This window comes from Amblyomma americanum, chromosome 5 (genome assembly GCF_052857255.1).
Source record: "Amblyomma americanum isolate KBUSLIRL-KWMA chromosome 5, ASM5285725v1, whole genome shotgun sequence".
Lineage (NCBI taxonomy): Eukaryota > Metazoa > Arthropoda > Arachnida > Ixodida > Ixodidae > Amblyomma > Amblyomma americanum.
Window position 1 is genome coordinate 199,536,683 of NC_135501.1, and position 13,644 is coordinate 199,550,326.

The 13,644-nt window shown below is 42.8% G+C and overlaps 2 protein-coding genes across 4 annotated transcripts in view; one reads left to right on the top strand and one right to left on the bottom strand.

The window, feature by feature from the left end:
• LOC144133385 (uncharacterized) overlaps positions 1-4,185 on the top strand; it is a 37,531-nt gene extending 33,346 nt beyond the window's left edge. The window contains exons 13-14 of one of the 2 annotated variants that reach the window (XR_013315042.1): positions 78-1,200; positions 1,254-1,537. Coding sequence is in view for 1 of the 2 variants with exons in the window: in XM_077666466.1 (XP_077522592.1) it covers positions 78-206 (129 nt within the window). In the remaining variant the exon portion in view is untranslated. Of the gene's footprint in view, positions 1-77 lie in introns of both variants that reach the window. The other variant, XM_077666466.1, reaches the window with a different exon arrangement.
• Positions 3,885-12,921, bottom strand: Vps16B (Vacuolar protein sorting 16B). Of its 2 annotated transcripts, XM_077666467.1 has the most exons (18): positions 12,686-12,921; positions 12,236-12,351; positions 12,100-12,172; positions 11,897-12,008; positions 11,726-11,817; positions 11,584-11,652; positions 11,036-11,128; positions 9,188-9,324; positions 8,616-8,643; positions 8,461-8,534; positions 8,293-8,383; positions 7,833-7,967; positions 7,141-7,182; positions 6,786-6,875; positions 6,006-6,092; positions 5,354-5,443; positions 4,638-4,742; positions 3,885-4,012 (listed from the first exon to the last, which is right to left on the bottom strand). In XM_077666467.1, exons 1-18 carry the CDS (start codon positions 12,743-12,745, stop codon positions 3,992-3,994), a joined length of 1,515 nt encoding a protein of 504 aa, XP_077522593.1. In that variant the 5' UTR covers positions 12,746-12,921; the 3' UTR covers positions 3,885-3,991. The 2 variants fall into 2 exon arrangements, with proteins under 2 accessions (XP_077522593.1, XP_077522594.1); XM_077666468.1 differs by lacking the exons at positions 3,885-4,012; positions 4,638-4,742 and adding an exon at positions 5,110-5,245.
• Between the last annotated feature and the right edge of the window lie 723 nt (positions 12,922-13,644).

The following is a 13,644-nucleotide window of genomic DNA, read 5'->3' on the forward strand; positions in this document are numbered from 1 at the left end:
CATGTTGCATATGGGGTGGTGTGTAAAAGTGCATCTTGACATCTGTTCTCTTTATTGCTTTTCTCTCTCCTTGCCAGGAGGGTGACTTCATCCACCAAGTCCTGATTCCGGAGTTTTTATTAAGAGTGTTTATGGCAAACCAGGGGACCACGTACGAGGAAAGTGAGAAGCTCATGGCACAGAGCAACTACCACGAAAGTGCCTAGTGCACAAATGCCTTCTCTTGAAAATATCCGTTCCCCGAACAGCGTAAATGTGCAAGAGGGAAGAAAAACGCTCATGTTGAAATGTGAATACATGTGAACACAACTCAGGTCGACATGTGTCCTGCCAGCAGCAAGGAGTGGACAAGTTCTTCTAAAGGTCCGTTAAGGGGAGACACTGCAGTGTGACCTTTTTTTTTTTTTAATTCTTAAGTTATGAAGTTGAAATTTTTACACCTGATGTAGTTTCTTCTGCTGATAGCAAATATGCAGTTAGATTTTACCTAGCTTATATAAATGTCAAGATATTTCAAGTGTCATGTTGGGTCACCTTGCCCAAAATTATGGCAACTTGCAGTGGAAATACTGGCCTGTATTTTACATGTGCATGCTCTAGAAGGACCAAGGAAAGCAACCATAGCACAGGCATAATTTTAGATCAATCACCAGAAAAGTTACAGCCTTTAGAAATTTCCAGTCTGAAAATGCAATTTTCTAAAACCAGATAAATTGATTGCAATTTATATTTATGCACAGAAATATGTATCTGTTATAGTATGGTTGCTCAAAGCATCTCATAAGCTTTCAAATGCAGCAAAAGCATGCAAATCGGACCAGTAAATCTCAAGATATCATGGACAAGGGTTGTCAGTGTAGTAAAAAAATTCATTTTGGGAAATCAAGAACCCAGTAGCATTTTATTGTGTAGCCAATAACAGCCATGAATCTGCAAGACTTCATCCCTGGAATGCAGCAGGCATGTAATCAGAGTCTCTCTCAGTTGTGCACTTTCTTTTCATAGCGCTGCGGAGCCTTTCTGCTTGTAGATGCTTTGCATCGGATGTTGCAAGCCAGCGCCGATCCTTCTCAGCTGACCTTTCAATAGCTGCAGTGCACGCTCAGCTGCTGCAAAATAGCTTTGGTGGCATACTCCTTGCCGGCATTGAACTTGTTACTGCTTCGACAACAGCTGACTGTACTGCAAACAAAGAGGCGTGTTTGGTCTTGGGCACCAGGTACCAAATGACAGAGTGAAGGCTCTCATTTGAGTTTTGCGTTTTTTCCCGTTGGCAGCACTCCAGCAGCTTCCTGTCGGAGAGGCGGACGAAAACAGGTTTCAGAGCATCTGCGACATACTCCGGCAAGTTATAGCGATGCTTTGGGGGTGGTTCATTCTTTGCCAAAGCCTGGTTGTACTTGCACCAGAATTCCTGGCCTTGAGGGCAGAGACCATGCTTTGGCTCGGCATCCGTTGATATCACATGGTTGTAAGTGGCAAGCACAGCATTGTGCATCTTGTAGATATCACCCTGGTATGTTTTCAAAGCCCAACCATAATACATGGGGAGCTTTGTAATGAGCCCGCCAGTCAACTTTCCATTACTGCTGAGGCTTGAGCCGTTTTCTCCTTTTTTTTTTTATGCACTAGATTTTGAATTGCCGTCCCCATTCTCTTGCTGACGTGGTTAGTGCAGTCTTTCTGCATCTGCACATGTCCGTACACATTCGCTTCTTGTAGACTGTTCAAGGCGCTGCTGTCGCTATCACAGAGCATGGTGACTTAGCGCAGCCCATACTTTTCAAATGAGCGGTTGAAAAGAATCCTGGCTGCTGCGACTTCCATTCCACCTGGCTTGCTCGAAGTGTTTTTGTGGCATTTGTGTTCCGCTTGCCATGCTTCAAATTCAGGATCACCCTCCTTCGGACCACAACAGCATCCCAAGCAGAAATTGGACAAAACAACAAAATCGAGAACATAGCCTGTGAAGAGTTCTATTATGGCTCCAACGCGCACATGCAACGAATAGCCCCATGTGAGCCACATTCCATCGAACGAGACAGCTATGTTTGCTAAGTGATCAAAGTTCAGTTTCTGGTAGGCAAGTTTCACTGCATTAGCACAGTCACTCATCACTTGTGCGGCAGCATTTAGAGCAGCAGGGTTCAGCTCGTCTTTCAAGTAACCTTGGTATGTTATGCAGTGCATAACCCGCCGGGAAATGTTGAGCGCGGCGAAAATGCCGTTCAATGCAGTCTGCCCGTTTCCCGTGCGGCGAGAACGTTGGCTTTGAAAGGCTTGCAGGTCGCGTTTGTGCTTACTCTAGGCGAGCTCCAAGTAGTTTTTAACTGCCCGCAGACTTCACAATTGAGTGAGAGCTTGACAGCAATCCCAAATTCCAACTCACCTTTTGCAATGTTCATGGAACCGCCGCACACTTTGCATTTCACACATTCGAGCAGCTCATTCGTGGAGGTTAGGGCTAGCACCGTGAACGGTGTTCCTGACGCGGGCGCCTGTGCCATATGCACAGACGGTTTTCCACCGAAAACGGATCGCTTAGAGCTTCGCGTTTCAAACAAGACCAAAATGGTTGTGCTCCATGGCGCGGTTCTTGCGCGGTATGCATTGGAATTTGACCGTTTTTTGAGTTGTTCTCGCAAGAAAAACTGCCACACAGATAACTATGAAGAGCAATAAGTCGCTAAATACTTCGTAGACAGTTGTAATATTTTATGTATGGGTTCTTCAGAACGTGTAGATTCGGGGAAAAAAAAATATACTTTGAGAAGTCGATTTTTTGGTCAATTTTCACCCGCAAACCCCCGTGTCTCCCCTTAATGCAGCTGTGCTACTCTCGTGTGCATATTCAGTGCTTTTTGTGGGGTAGGGTGCTACCCAGCAGTTTCGTTTCTGTGCTTGTGTGAAAAGAGAACACATACTTCTCATGTATATATTACCAGTACACCAATTCAGCAGGTTTTTATGCTTGCGACGACATACAATGCCAGACTTCATTCAACATATTAGCCAGTGCTGTTTTGTTGATCTGCTGTAGAGTTTAGCCACTGTTAAATTTTATAACTTGATGTAATATATTTATTTTGCTACTGCACTGTCATGCAGTAATGTTTAACACAACCCAGGCTAAGCAACATTCATGAAATATTCATGGCAGGGAAGTATATGGGGTTTAAAGGGGTAGAGGCCCCAAATTCTTTTGTAGTGTGTTTTTGCTTTGGAATAATGTGCAAAACATTAGTTAACATGGATCACTGCGTTGAATTGATCTGTGCTCAGTAAATTATAATTGAATTTCTTCTCTGATGTTTGTTTCAATAGCTGAACGGTGGTTGTGATGTCACAAGTATGTAAATGTGATATCGTAACAAATAAAAACCGCTATATATTTGCTACGTTGTCATTTCAATTCGCTCCAACTTTTTACGCTAGCCTGGTGAATGATAACAAGTGAACAAATGGCTATTATATGTATGCTTCATGTGACCTCATATTTATGACATCACAACTGGCGTTTGATTGCTGAAACAAGCTACAGGGGAGAAGAAAGTCAGCAATAAATCATTTACCGAGTGCAAGCGAAGTTCATGTTAAGATACATGTTTACTAATATCTCTCGCATCATTCCAAAGCATAAGGTGTGTCTACTGTTGCAATAGCAAATACTAAACCTAGTGGGGGCCTTCAGTCAGTACGCACAGAAAAATGTTCAACAGCTTGATTTCTTTGCTAAGGCTGTTTCATTGAATCATGACACAGCTTTAACCTCACTTCTCTTTGAAGTATCATTCTGAAGTATCATTCTTTGAAGTATCATGAGGTGCAGCAGGTCTTTAATAAATTATCTGAGCCTTCAAAACTTTTCCTGGTCATTACGCTAAGTAACACATGTACTTGTAAGGGAAACTTTGTTAAATAGGGTCTTTTTTTTTTTCTGCGCGTCAGATGAAATACTCTTTTTATTTACACATGAAGTAAAACAGCTGTTTCAGTTCTTCCACTTAACGGCCTGAAAGAAAAAGAAAATGAGCACATTACCAAGAGTACCTTCTACAAATACAAGCATAACTGCTGAATTGTAATGCACTACAACATGAATGGTATTGTTTAATCATTTACTGCCATTTTCTCTGTAGCCTTTATCCTTCTTCAAGGTCACACATTAAAAGCAAGGCCACTCTATTGTGTGTCACATGAGAGTTTTATATGATGACAGTGGCATCGCATTACCAACAGGAACCCAAACAGTGGAAAGCTAGTGGGTTTTAACCCTCACATGAAATTAAGGGCAACTTATGCATGCGAAGCAAAATAACACATGTAAGCGAGAAAAGAATGCCAACCAAGCTGAGATAACAAGTATTGGAACCTACACAGTTCCTTCATTAGGTGTGACCGTGAGCGAGTTGCAGCTTGTCTTTTAAAGCCCCCGCATAGTCAACCGCCAGGCACTAAACGTAAACCGTGTGTGTAGGAATAGGGAGGTGTTCAGAGGAAGCAGTTAACATCTCCCCATGTTTGCTGAATTTGCCATGATTGGCGTTCTTTTCTCACTTAAATTTGCTTTCCCAACTAGACAGTCCTCAGTCAAATGTTTTCTTTTTGAATAGATCACATGCTAAGGGTTCACTTACCGTGCCATTAAGAAGCCTTTCAATCTCAAAGTATGGAATGGAGTGTGGTGGTACCTCACTCTTGTACCTAAGTAACCGTTGCCGATCTCTAAGGTAAACTAATGTCTGCAAAGAAAAGAGCACACAGCAGGTGTCATCGATGTCAAACTCCTCATGGAAGGGCAGAGTCCATAACATTAATGCTGTTTCAATTGCAGACTGTGTGGTTCCATTTTGAACATAACATATGGCTAGCCCGCTAAAAAAAACAGCTTTCATAAAACTCTCTACACCACAGCAGTGGACTGACCCATTCATTTAAGCTGTTGGGCCCCTAAAAGAAAGTGGTGTGCACACTCATTTGATTTAAAAGGATGATGGCTTGTAGCCTTTAGATAGTGGAAATAGTTGCCTCTCTTGGCATCTTGAATGTCTGCAGCTACCAACAGCACAACAAGAGCTCCAGTGTAAAGTCTTATAAGTGATCACATTTACACGCAAGTCACCCAATCCTTGGATGCATTATTGCAATGTATAGATGAGCGCAAGGGTTAAAAATCACACTTTTTAACAGCATAGCACTGCTTTTCGCTTACTTCGCTCCTCTAGCCTTCGGTGGTTTCCTGGTTCTGCAAGTGTAACACATCGGTTCAGCACTCGTGTTAAGCACACACACTGTTGTCTCCCTAAAGACAGCCTTTTGAGGCTGACATCTTGAATCTGCGGGCAAAACTCACCTCAATGGCAACACTGTGGCACTTGTGCAATTTGGCCAGTGTTAATCGTTTCTCTGCGTCGTCAACCATTTGGAGGTACTTCTCAAACACCTGATTGGAAAGGGAAGGGTGAGAGCGGTTGGAGGGAAAAGGGCTTTTAAATTGCTTCAAGGTTTCACTGCATTGTACAGGGAACGCATGGTTCTACAGTCTCATAAGTGGTCGAGGCCACCCAAAGAACCGGCCACATAAAGGAGCTTTGTTGAAACAGTTGTGAAAGGCTTGGAGCAGACAGAGAGTTTCATAGAAGAATTCTAAGGGGAATGCTGTTGGTGAAAGCTAAGCGTTTTATGCCTGAACTTCTAGACAAGAGTGAATTTTAGTCCTCTGTAAGACTGACTACAATGCCAACGTGGGAGGCCAGTGTCACATATGCAGTGTGAATTGTGTGAACATCGCAAGACTTTGTCTCAGATGCAAGCATTGTTTCAATGCCGCAGTGCAGTCTGTTTGTCATAATATGTGTGCCTCAAAGCATAAGGTCTCTCTCTCTCTCTCTCTTTTATCTTTCTTTTTTCTAAAGCTAACTCAGCGTCTCTGAACTTTTGAGCAAGGCTCCAGTTCAATACTGTGCATCATGTTTCTAAAAACATTGGGAAGGTGAGACACCTACCTCGGGCGGCGCATGTGCCTTGGCCAGGATTTCAACAGCTCTGTCGAAACCAATGCAGCATCGCATTTTTGACTTGCCAAGCCACGACTGCAAAAGAATGATAAAAAATTAAAATTTGAATGAAATTCTTGGGTCACCTGCACTGCTTTAACCCTTTATAAGGCGCAACCTGTATGAGTCTCTCATGCATACAAATGGCAAAATTGTACTCGGAATGACTCTAGAAATTGAATGAAATCACCTTCGAGCCATTTCGACTGCTGGTTTTGTAGAAAATAAGAGCACATATTTGTACCGACGACTTCATAAAAATACCTCAAATATGAACAGTGTCCATACCTCAGTCCTGTCGATGTGTAAAAAAACTTGCATTAGAAATGAAAACTGCTTCAAGAAGCATTGTGAGGCAGTTGACTGATGCAAAACGCTCAAAAGCTAAAATATTTTTCAGATTTTATTTTGCTAGCCAGCATGGCCTGCGTAGCACTGTACACCTGCTCTTGTTGGAAATGCAGAGAACGCCAAGGAGGCCTATTAGCGAAGAATAAAAACACTCTGAATGGCTAGTCTGATAGTTCAGCGGTATTTAGCACGCAAAAATACAGTACCAAGATGCACCACTATTGCCCCTTTTTGCCGGCGCTTGAAGCAAGAAAGACAACATTTGTCCAGTTGTCATATAAACGATTAAAATATGTGCACCGTCATTCAAACACCGCACTGTAAAAAAACGCCGCTAAATATACCTTGTCACATGGCAAGCACTGTTAGTTTTCTCACCTTTCCCTGAAACAGGTTGTCAATTTCTTTCCAGTGCTTGATCTGTGCCAAAGCCGTCAGTGCAGTCCATACAAACTGCTTTTCAGTCAGCTATAATAAAGAGGACAAAGCAGCTGCATTAAGATGAAAACTAACAAACTTAATGTTTTCATACAAAAACGCTCTTTGTGTTGGATGTCACATGATGCAAAAGCACAATTGAAAGTAATCGTGACGAATGTGGCTGCAGATGGGAGACGCACTCAACATTGCAAAATGTATTCAAAAGAGCTGTTGATGCAATTTGTGCTTGAAAATGGTGCCAGCCCGAGCAGCAGCAAGGTACTGAGCCTCAATAGGGGAAGGATATACTCACATTAAACAAAGCCTTCATCTGTGTGGGGCTTGCAATGTGGCTCTGCAATGTACAAACATCAAATTTGTGAGAGGGGTTAACTGACTAGAAACTGCTAATCGGGTCCTTTCTTTCTCCTCCGAGATGGTCAACAAAGGGAGCGACCACTCTGAGAATTACAAGCACTTGCAGTTTGAACGAGCATTGCATGAAAGACCCAAGTTTTATTAAGAAATTAACTGCAAATTACTATGCATAACTGAAGCCTACACTGAGTAGTTCAGTTTTTACTGCCATCTGGCATCACTGAATGTGCAGAGCTGTAAGGTCTAAACATCATTTAGGTGTACATTCCAGTTACAAAATCTGATATCTTGAAATGCACGTGGCTGCAATTATATAATAGACACGTCAGTGTTTACACACAAACAATGTTGTAATGGCAATATGTTATGATATTTGTTCTCCTCTGTTTCAGCACTAAGTGTTCATCCGTTGAACAGGCTTTGAAGAGTTAGCTGAGCTGCTCTAACAAGTCTCATAATGTATGGCCAACCAATTGCATGCACGTGGGCATGCTGTGCAAAAGCAGAACCACGAAGCATGCATTTAGCAGTGTGTCCAAACGGCAGGCAGCAAGCAGGTTTTTTAATGCATAAGGTTTGAACATGTATAAAAACACCTAAACTGCCCCTCAAAAATAGGTAACTTACGTTTGAGACATTGTAATGGTAGAGGCAGCAGTAGTAAAGGGTTGTCACCAGGGACGTGCCGACAACGGGTGCTTTGCGAGGAAATTCTTGCATAAGTATATTAAGACCTTCCTTTTCAGCTTTTGAGTCTTCCTCCTGCACAGGACATAAGGCAAAGATCAGTTATACCATACATATATAAAATAATTTTACAAGCAGTCTCTGCTATTCTGGGGGAGATAGACACACAGATGTATAGCACCCAAAAAACACCTGCTATGCCTTTCTTTTAAAGAAGAGATGTCTCTCATGTAATAAAGAATAAAATATATGCCCTTTCATGTTTGTGATTAAAGTTTCTCCATGTAATACTTCAGGACATAGTATTGCTGAAAGCTGATAAAAAAGAAAAGGCATCTTGATTTAATGGGGAATATTACACAAAGTGCACAACAGTAGTTAGCACACAGGTCTTGCTTACCTCTATGACAAGCTGCATTTCAAGAAGCTTCAGTTCTTCCCTGACAACTTCTGCCTGCATTTCCAGTGAAGGGTCGGACTGGAAGTGGGATCTGCATAAAATCAGTCGTTCAGCCAATGATCTGCCAATAGATGAACTAAATAGTATTGAACAGTGGCCTGTACCCACTTGTAGCAAGACTGCAGGTTTCTAAGTTTCGTTGCAGCCTCTGGTGTTTCAACCGCAAGCCTGTACTTGACCATCTAGGAACAGAGGTTGGCTTTAAGCACCTCCATTTCAACAGCACGTTGAGAAGGGCTTTGCAAAATGAGTGGACTACATACCGCAGCGTCCTCAGTCCTGCCAAGCATACTGGTGGGAAAAAAAAAAAAGAAAGACAATGCAGCCAATGAAGCAATCCTCACAAGATCGACTCCAGGAGAAAACTTCACAGTGTGTCGATGTAGCAAAGCAAAAGATGCTGGAAATTTCACATCGACAGTCGATAGAGGTATTATAGTCTCCACTGTTACATGATTTGGTACATAATTTCACAAGCAAAGCATGGTAAAATGGAAATAAAGAATATAAAAATGTGATGTATTTACGACCAAATAAATATTATAAATATACTGTCATACACACACCTCTGTCAATTGCTGCCTAGCGATTCACTAGTGACTTTGGTAGCTTGATTCCAGACCTTAGGCATTTATCTTGAAGCTGCCTTCAAATTCAAAAATAGTTTGAAAACGCAAAATAATTTATAAACACACAATGTAAGCTGGTTCAGGCTTTATGATGGTTCTGGGTTCAGCAAGGTGAAAATTCAAGCCAATCTGCAATTGCTCGGTGACCTTACACAAAAACAAAACACTTCAACCACTGTGCATAAGACTCGAGCACATATCCTCACCCAAGAACATCCATCAGCTGACTGTTGTCATGCACTGCACGTAGATGACTGAGGTAGTGAGACACGGCCTTCGGTCTCTGCATCAGCTCTTGGTTGAAAAGGGGCGGTTTCAGCGTTTGTTTCAGAAAAAGCAGGACCTGCAAAACAATGAAATAGACTCTCACATGCCAAGGTGATTCAATACGCTGGAATGCATGCTGTAGTGAGGGCTCCAGGCTGATTTCCATAGTATGGGGATTTCTTAAACATGCACTCAAAACTCAACACATGGGCAGTATTTGGCCTAGCAAAAACTGAAAAAAAAAAAAAAAAACGCTTGGCACCTTTACTGGCCCTCACATGAACTGCTGTGAGTGAGTTTTTCAGGTCATGCTGGCTTAGTGACTGACATTAACTAAGCCAACATGAGCATTATCCAAGCCAAGCAAGTGGCTTCTCTATACAGCAGACACCATTTGAAACCAGCCCAAAAGAGTAGGGAAAGTTGTACTGGGACAAAAGTCATGTTTGTAGAGCAAGAAATAAACAATCTTGCCAACTTTTCCCACCATAAAAAAATTGTACCCGAAGCTGCTGAGAGCTATGAATATGGCCTTGACACTCATGGACTACCATTTTGGAATGTGGAGGAAAGATGTACTAAATTGAATTTAGTGTTGTTTAAGGGTCCCTTGGTGGTGCCTCAAGGTCAAGACTTGAGACCAGGAGTAAAATGGCAAGGTCAGGACAATACAGGTCAGAAGCTGCCTCAAGAACAAATTTCGTTTGAGCACGAAATACAAAAGTTCCAATAAGCTGCGAAGCCCCAAACACCTTTTGAAATATTTCTGCAGTCTTATTAAGAGTGAGAACAGTGCAGTTTCAAAATGTTGCTTGCTATAACCTCACTGTGGCTGGCTCTTCTGCCGAGAAGTAACAGATAGGAAATCACAGTACAAACAAATGGCAAAGCAGTGAGAACACTGGAGAAACAATGTAAACACAGCACACAGTTCAACATGCCTACAAGACCTGTAAATGCTGTAAATCAGGGTAACTTACTTGTCGCAGGGGCTGAAAATATTTCGGTGGTTAGACACGTGCGCAGTTCCTAATATGTGATGCTGAACATACATACCGTTTCAGTGTCCTCAAAAGGATGCCTCTCTGTGTTTGTAATTAGCCTGACATACATTTCAATGGCTAAGCTTACAACACTGTTACTGCACGATAAATGTAAACACCACACAACATTTTTACAAAAATGACATGTACCCTCACACACAAAAAAAGCCTTGTCTAATAAAAGTACTAGCCCTAGAGAGCTGGGATGTCATGGAACATGACTATCGAGCAGTGGCACTACGAAGTGCCATGAAATCTTTGATGCAGCCCCAAGACAAATTTCATACATTATATTCTTAGCCAATATGCATTTAACATTAGATTAAAAAAAACATCGCAGTTTTAAGAAAGGAGCATACACGTTGTTTGGAAAAAGATTTGTAATGCACTATTTATTCGAGATATTCAGGCCAGCTCTTAAGAAAAAATTTTTCATATTTCCTATCTGATTTTACAAACATAGAAAAAAAAGCTGAGCTTCTTTTCTGCACAAGTAATCTGCAATCATGAAATTGATCAAGTCACGAAATAAGTGGTGTCAGTTGGTAATGCTGAACTATCGGTAACTAACAATGATTTATCTCCTGATCCGATGAAGTTGCAACCGCTAAAACCCACTGCAAATCAAGAATGAAGCTGCAAATTCCCCTCAAGAAACGTCCTCCAACCAATGGCATAGGCGTCGAGTTGTATCAGACTATAGCTACCATGCAGAACCGCCATGTTTAGCTCAGAATGACTCACAGCAATTATGGCATTTCCGTCTTGTACGCGCACGGCCTCATTCAAAAGTGCAATTTTGTCCTCTTTAGAACGATGCTGCCCGAGGAAATATGGCTGTGTGAAAGAAAAAGAAAAAAGGAGAGAACCATTAAAAACATTGCTAGAAATTTCAGTGGTGCTACTCTGTGCCAGGACAGCTATTTGGGCTCATTCACTGACATTAAATGTGATTTCACAGTACGGATACATCTGTAAATGACATCTGGCTTGACCTCAAAGCAACTGTTAACACCAGCAGTATCCCTAGCAGAATAGAGAGCAACAACATCTCGAATTATGAATCGATACCTAATACACTGCTGTAACAAATTATGAGTTTGAATAAAATGGCGGGAAAATCTTTAAATCTAATTGTCTACACAATAAACGAGTCTTTTATTGCTGAGCAAACATCATGACCAGCTGGAAGGAGTGACAGAATCAATTTTTACTATGAACGAGAATCAGATGGAGCCGTCCCCAGTGTACTTTTCAGCTCAACCAACACCACAACACAAGGAATTCATTACCTGGCCTATTGCAATGTTCCTTACAGTTTCCTCGGGGGTGTTCACGCTTTTCAGACCCTTCGTGGGAACCTGCATGGAAAGTTCAGGCATTAAGAATGCAAGAAATGACTTACGCTATCCGACCTTTCGCATAAGCACTTACATCATGTCCAATCTTCAGTCTTTCAGCATGCTTTTGTATGTTTCCCAAGTCTGCTTGTCTCAGATTTGAGCCAGAAGAAAGTGGAGCGATACCTAATAATTAAAGGCATAAATTTTAAATCAAGTTGCTTGTTATATGTACGAAGCACATTGGAAAGCAATGTTCGCATACCACAAACTTCTGCAGTGACTCGGTTCAATTCATCGAAACCGAATTTCCTCTGATCACTGGCTGAAGACTGTGGCCTCTTGTTGAACTGTACGTTCCTTCTGCCATCATCGTCCTGCACAATTACAAGGCAGCATTAGCAAGACTAGGGGCAAGGCTTGAGCGCATATGGCCAACCAATCATGCTCGAGACAACCTACACTTACCGCGTCGTCTTCGAAGTTGAAGGCAACGTGCTCGGATTGGTTCCAGTAGTCGTCATCGGCGCTTGATTCTTTCCTGCATTGATGGGAACAGTGTTTAGAGGAAGCCTATTGAAAACCGTTGCAAAATCAAACTTACTTATTTTTCGGCTGCACTATCTGTTCTAAGCAATCGTCAATAGTGGATGACTTGAAAGGATCAGGCCCGAAGTCTGCGTCTTGCTTGACTTGTGCTGACAGCCGGGCCGCTTCTCGCTGCAGTTCCGTTCAAGTCGACAACGGTTAATCACACTGCGATCAAAACTGCCATTAACCATGCCATTAACAAAACAGGGCCAAAACAGTTCATGTCAGAGAAACCATTTTCCTATTGCGTTTTCAAATAATTGATGCTAACGTCAATTTTGGTGAGAAAGGCTACTAGTTTCAGATCGTCTGCAGTTTCGCCGTGCGGATATTTCAATCGCAAAGCGATATCACTGCTGACGACGCCTTTAAAGGGAAGTTAGAAAGGTAAGAGCAATAAGATCATGCCGTTACAATTCTTCGATTCTCTAAGCGCGCATTATGACTCGTCAAGTGACATCACCAGAGACGACGTATCCTGAAGCCAGAAGACTGGCGTGTTCCCAGCCCGGTCGCTGTTCATTTTCAGGTGGACAGCACGACAGAAGCCGGTCCCGGTTAACTTGAGAGGCTGAACATTTTCTGACGAGCACAACAAAACACACTGCGCTCGATTTATGCACGTTTATTTACGTGAGCGGTACGTAAGTGCAATACGCCCTGCAGCAAGTTTGCATTTACAGTGAACCGACCAGGCTCTACGGCTTGGATCGGCATCGACTCGTCCCGGCCACAACATCGTTTCACTTTCGTTTCTCGGCAGCTGTACTTAGCGGCACGGAACCTTAGTGAACGTTTCTAGTTTTAGCGAACGATATTTAACCCTTTAATGCCCAATCATGCACTGACCCATAATATGAAGGAACCAATAGAAATTCAGACCTCCACACTGGCTAATGTAGCCGTATTGAAGAGAGACTGTCATCGCTATCATAGTCGAAGGCACAAAAACCATGAATATTTTCAGATCAGCTTCGCTTGCAACTGCTTTAGACCACTCGACCATCACCGCAGATTTTTATTGCGAAGCAATACTACTTTAGGTCGCACTTCAGCCCGTTCCGTGGCGAGGCGGTGGTAGACACCATTGACCTTTAGCGTGACCTCGCCGCGTGACGTCACACCGCGTGACCTAGAGTGACGTCACACCAGCTGTGTAAAAACGGGGCCCCATCTCACGCCATCGCGAGGCGAGGCGGTAGCCACCAACGGCGGCCTAACTCCCGCTCCTCTCACCAGGGGCGCTACGGTCGGTGTGACGTCACACCAGCTGTGTAAAAACGGGGCCCCATCTCACGCCGTCGCGAGGCGGTAGCCACCAACGGCGGCCTAACTCCCGCTCCTCTCACCAGGGGCGCTACGGTCAGAGTCACGTCACACCAGCTGTATAAAACAGCTCCGCTCCTCTCGCCAAGGCAGTCA

Excerpts from the sequence above, each read along its gene's own strand:
- Vps16B (XM_077666467.1), bottom strand. The coding sequence starts at position 12,745 with ATGAACAGCGACCGGGCTGGGAACACGCCAGTCTTCTGGCTTCAGGAT. Across the intron at positions 11,653-11,725 it reads GACTGAAGATTGGACATGAT|GTTCCCACGAAGGGTCTGAA; the intron begins GTAAGTGCTTAT and ends CTTTCCATGCAG. Across the intron at positions 6,093-6,785 it reads ACAACCTGTTTCAGGGAAAG|TCGTGGCTTGGCAAGTCAAA; the intron begins GTGAGAAAACTA and ends ATTCTTTTGCAG.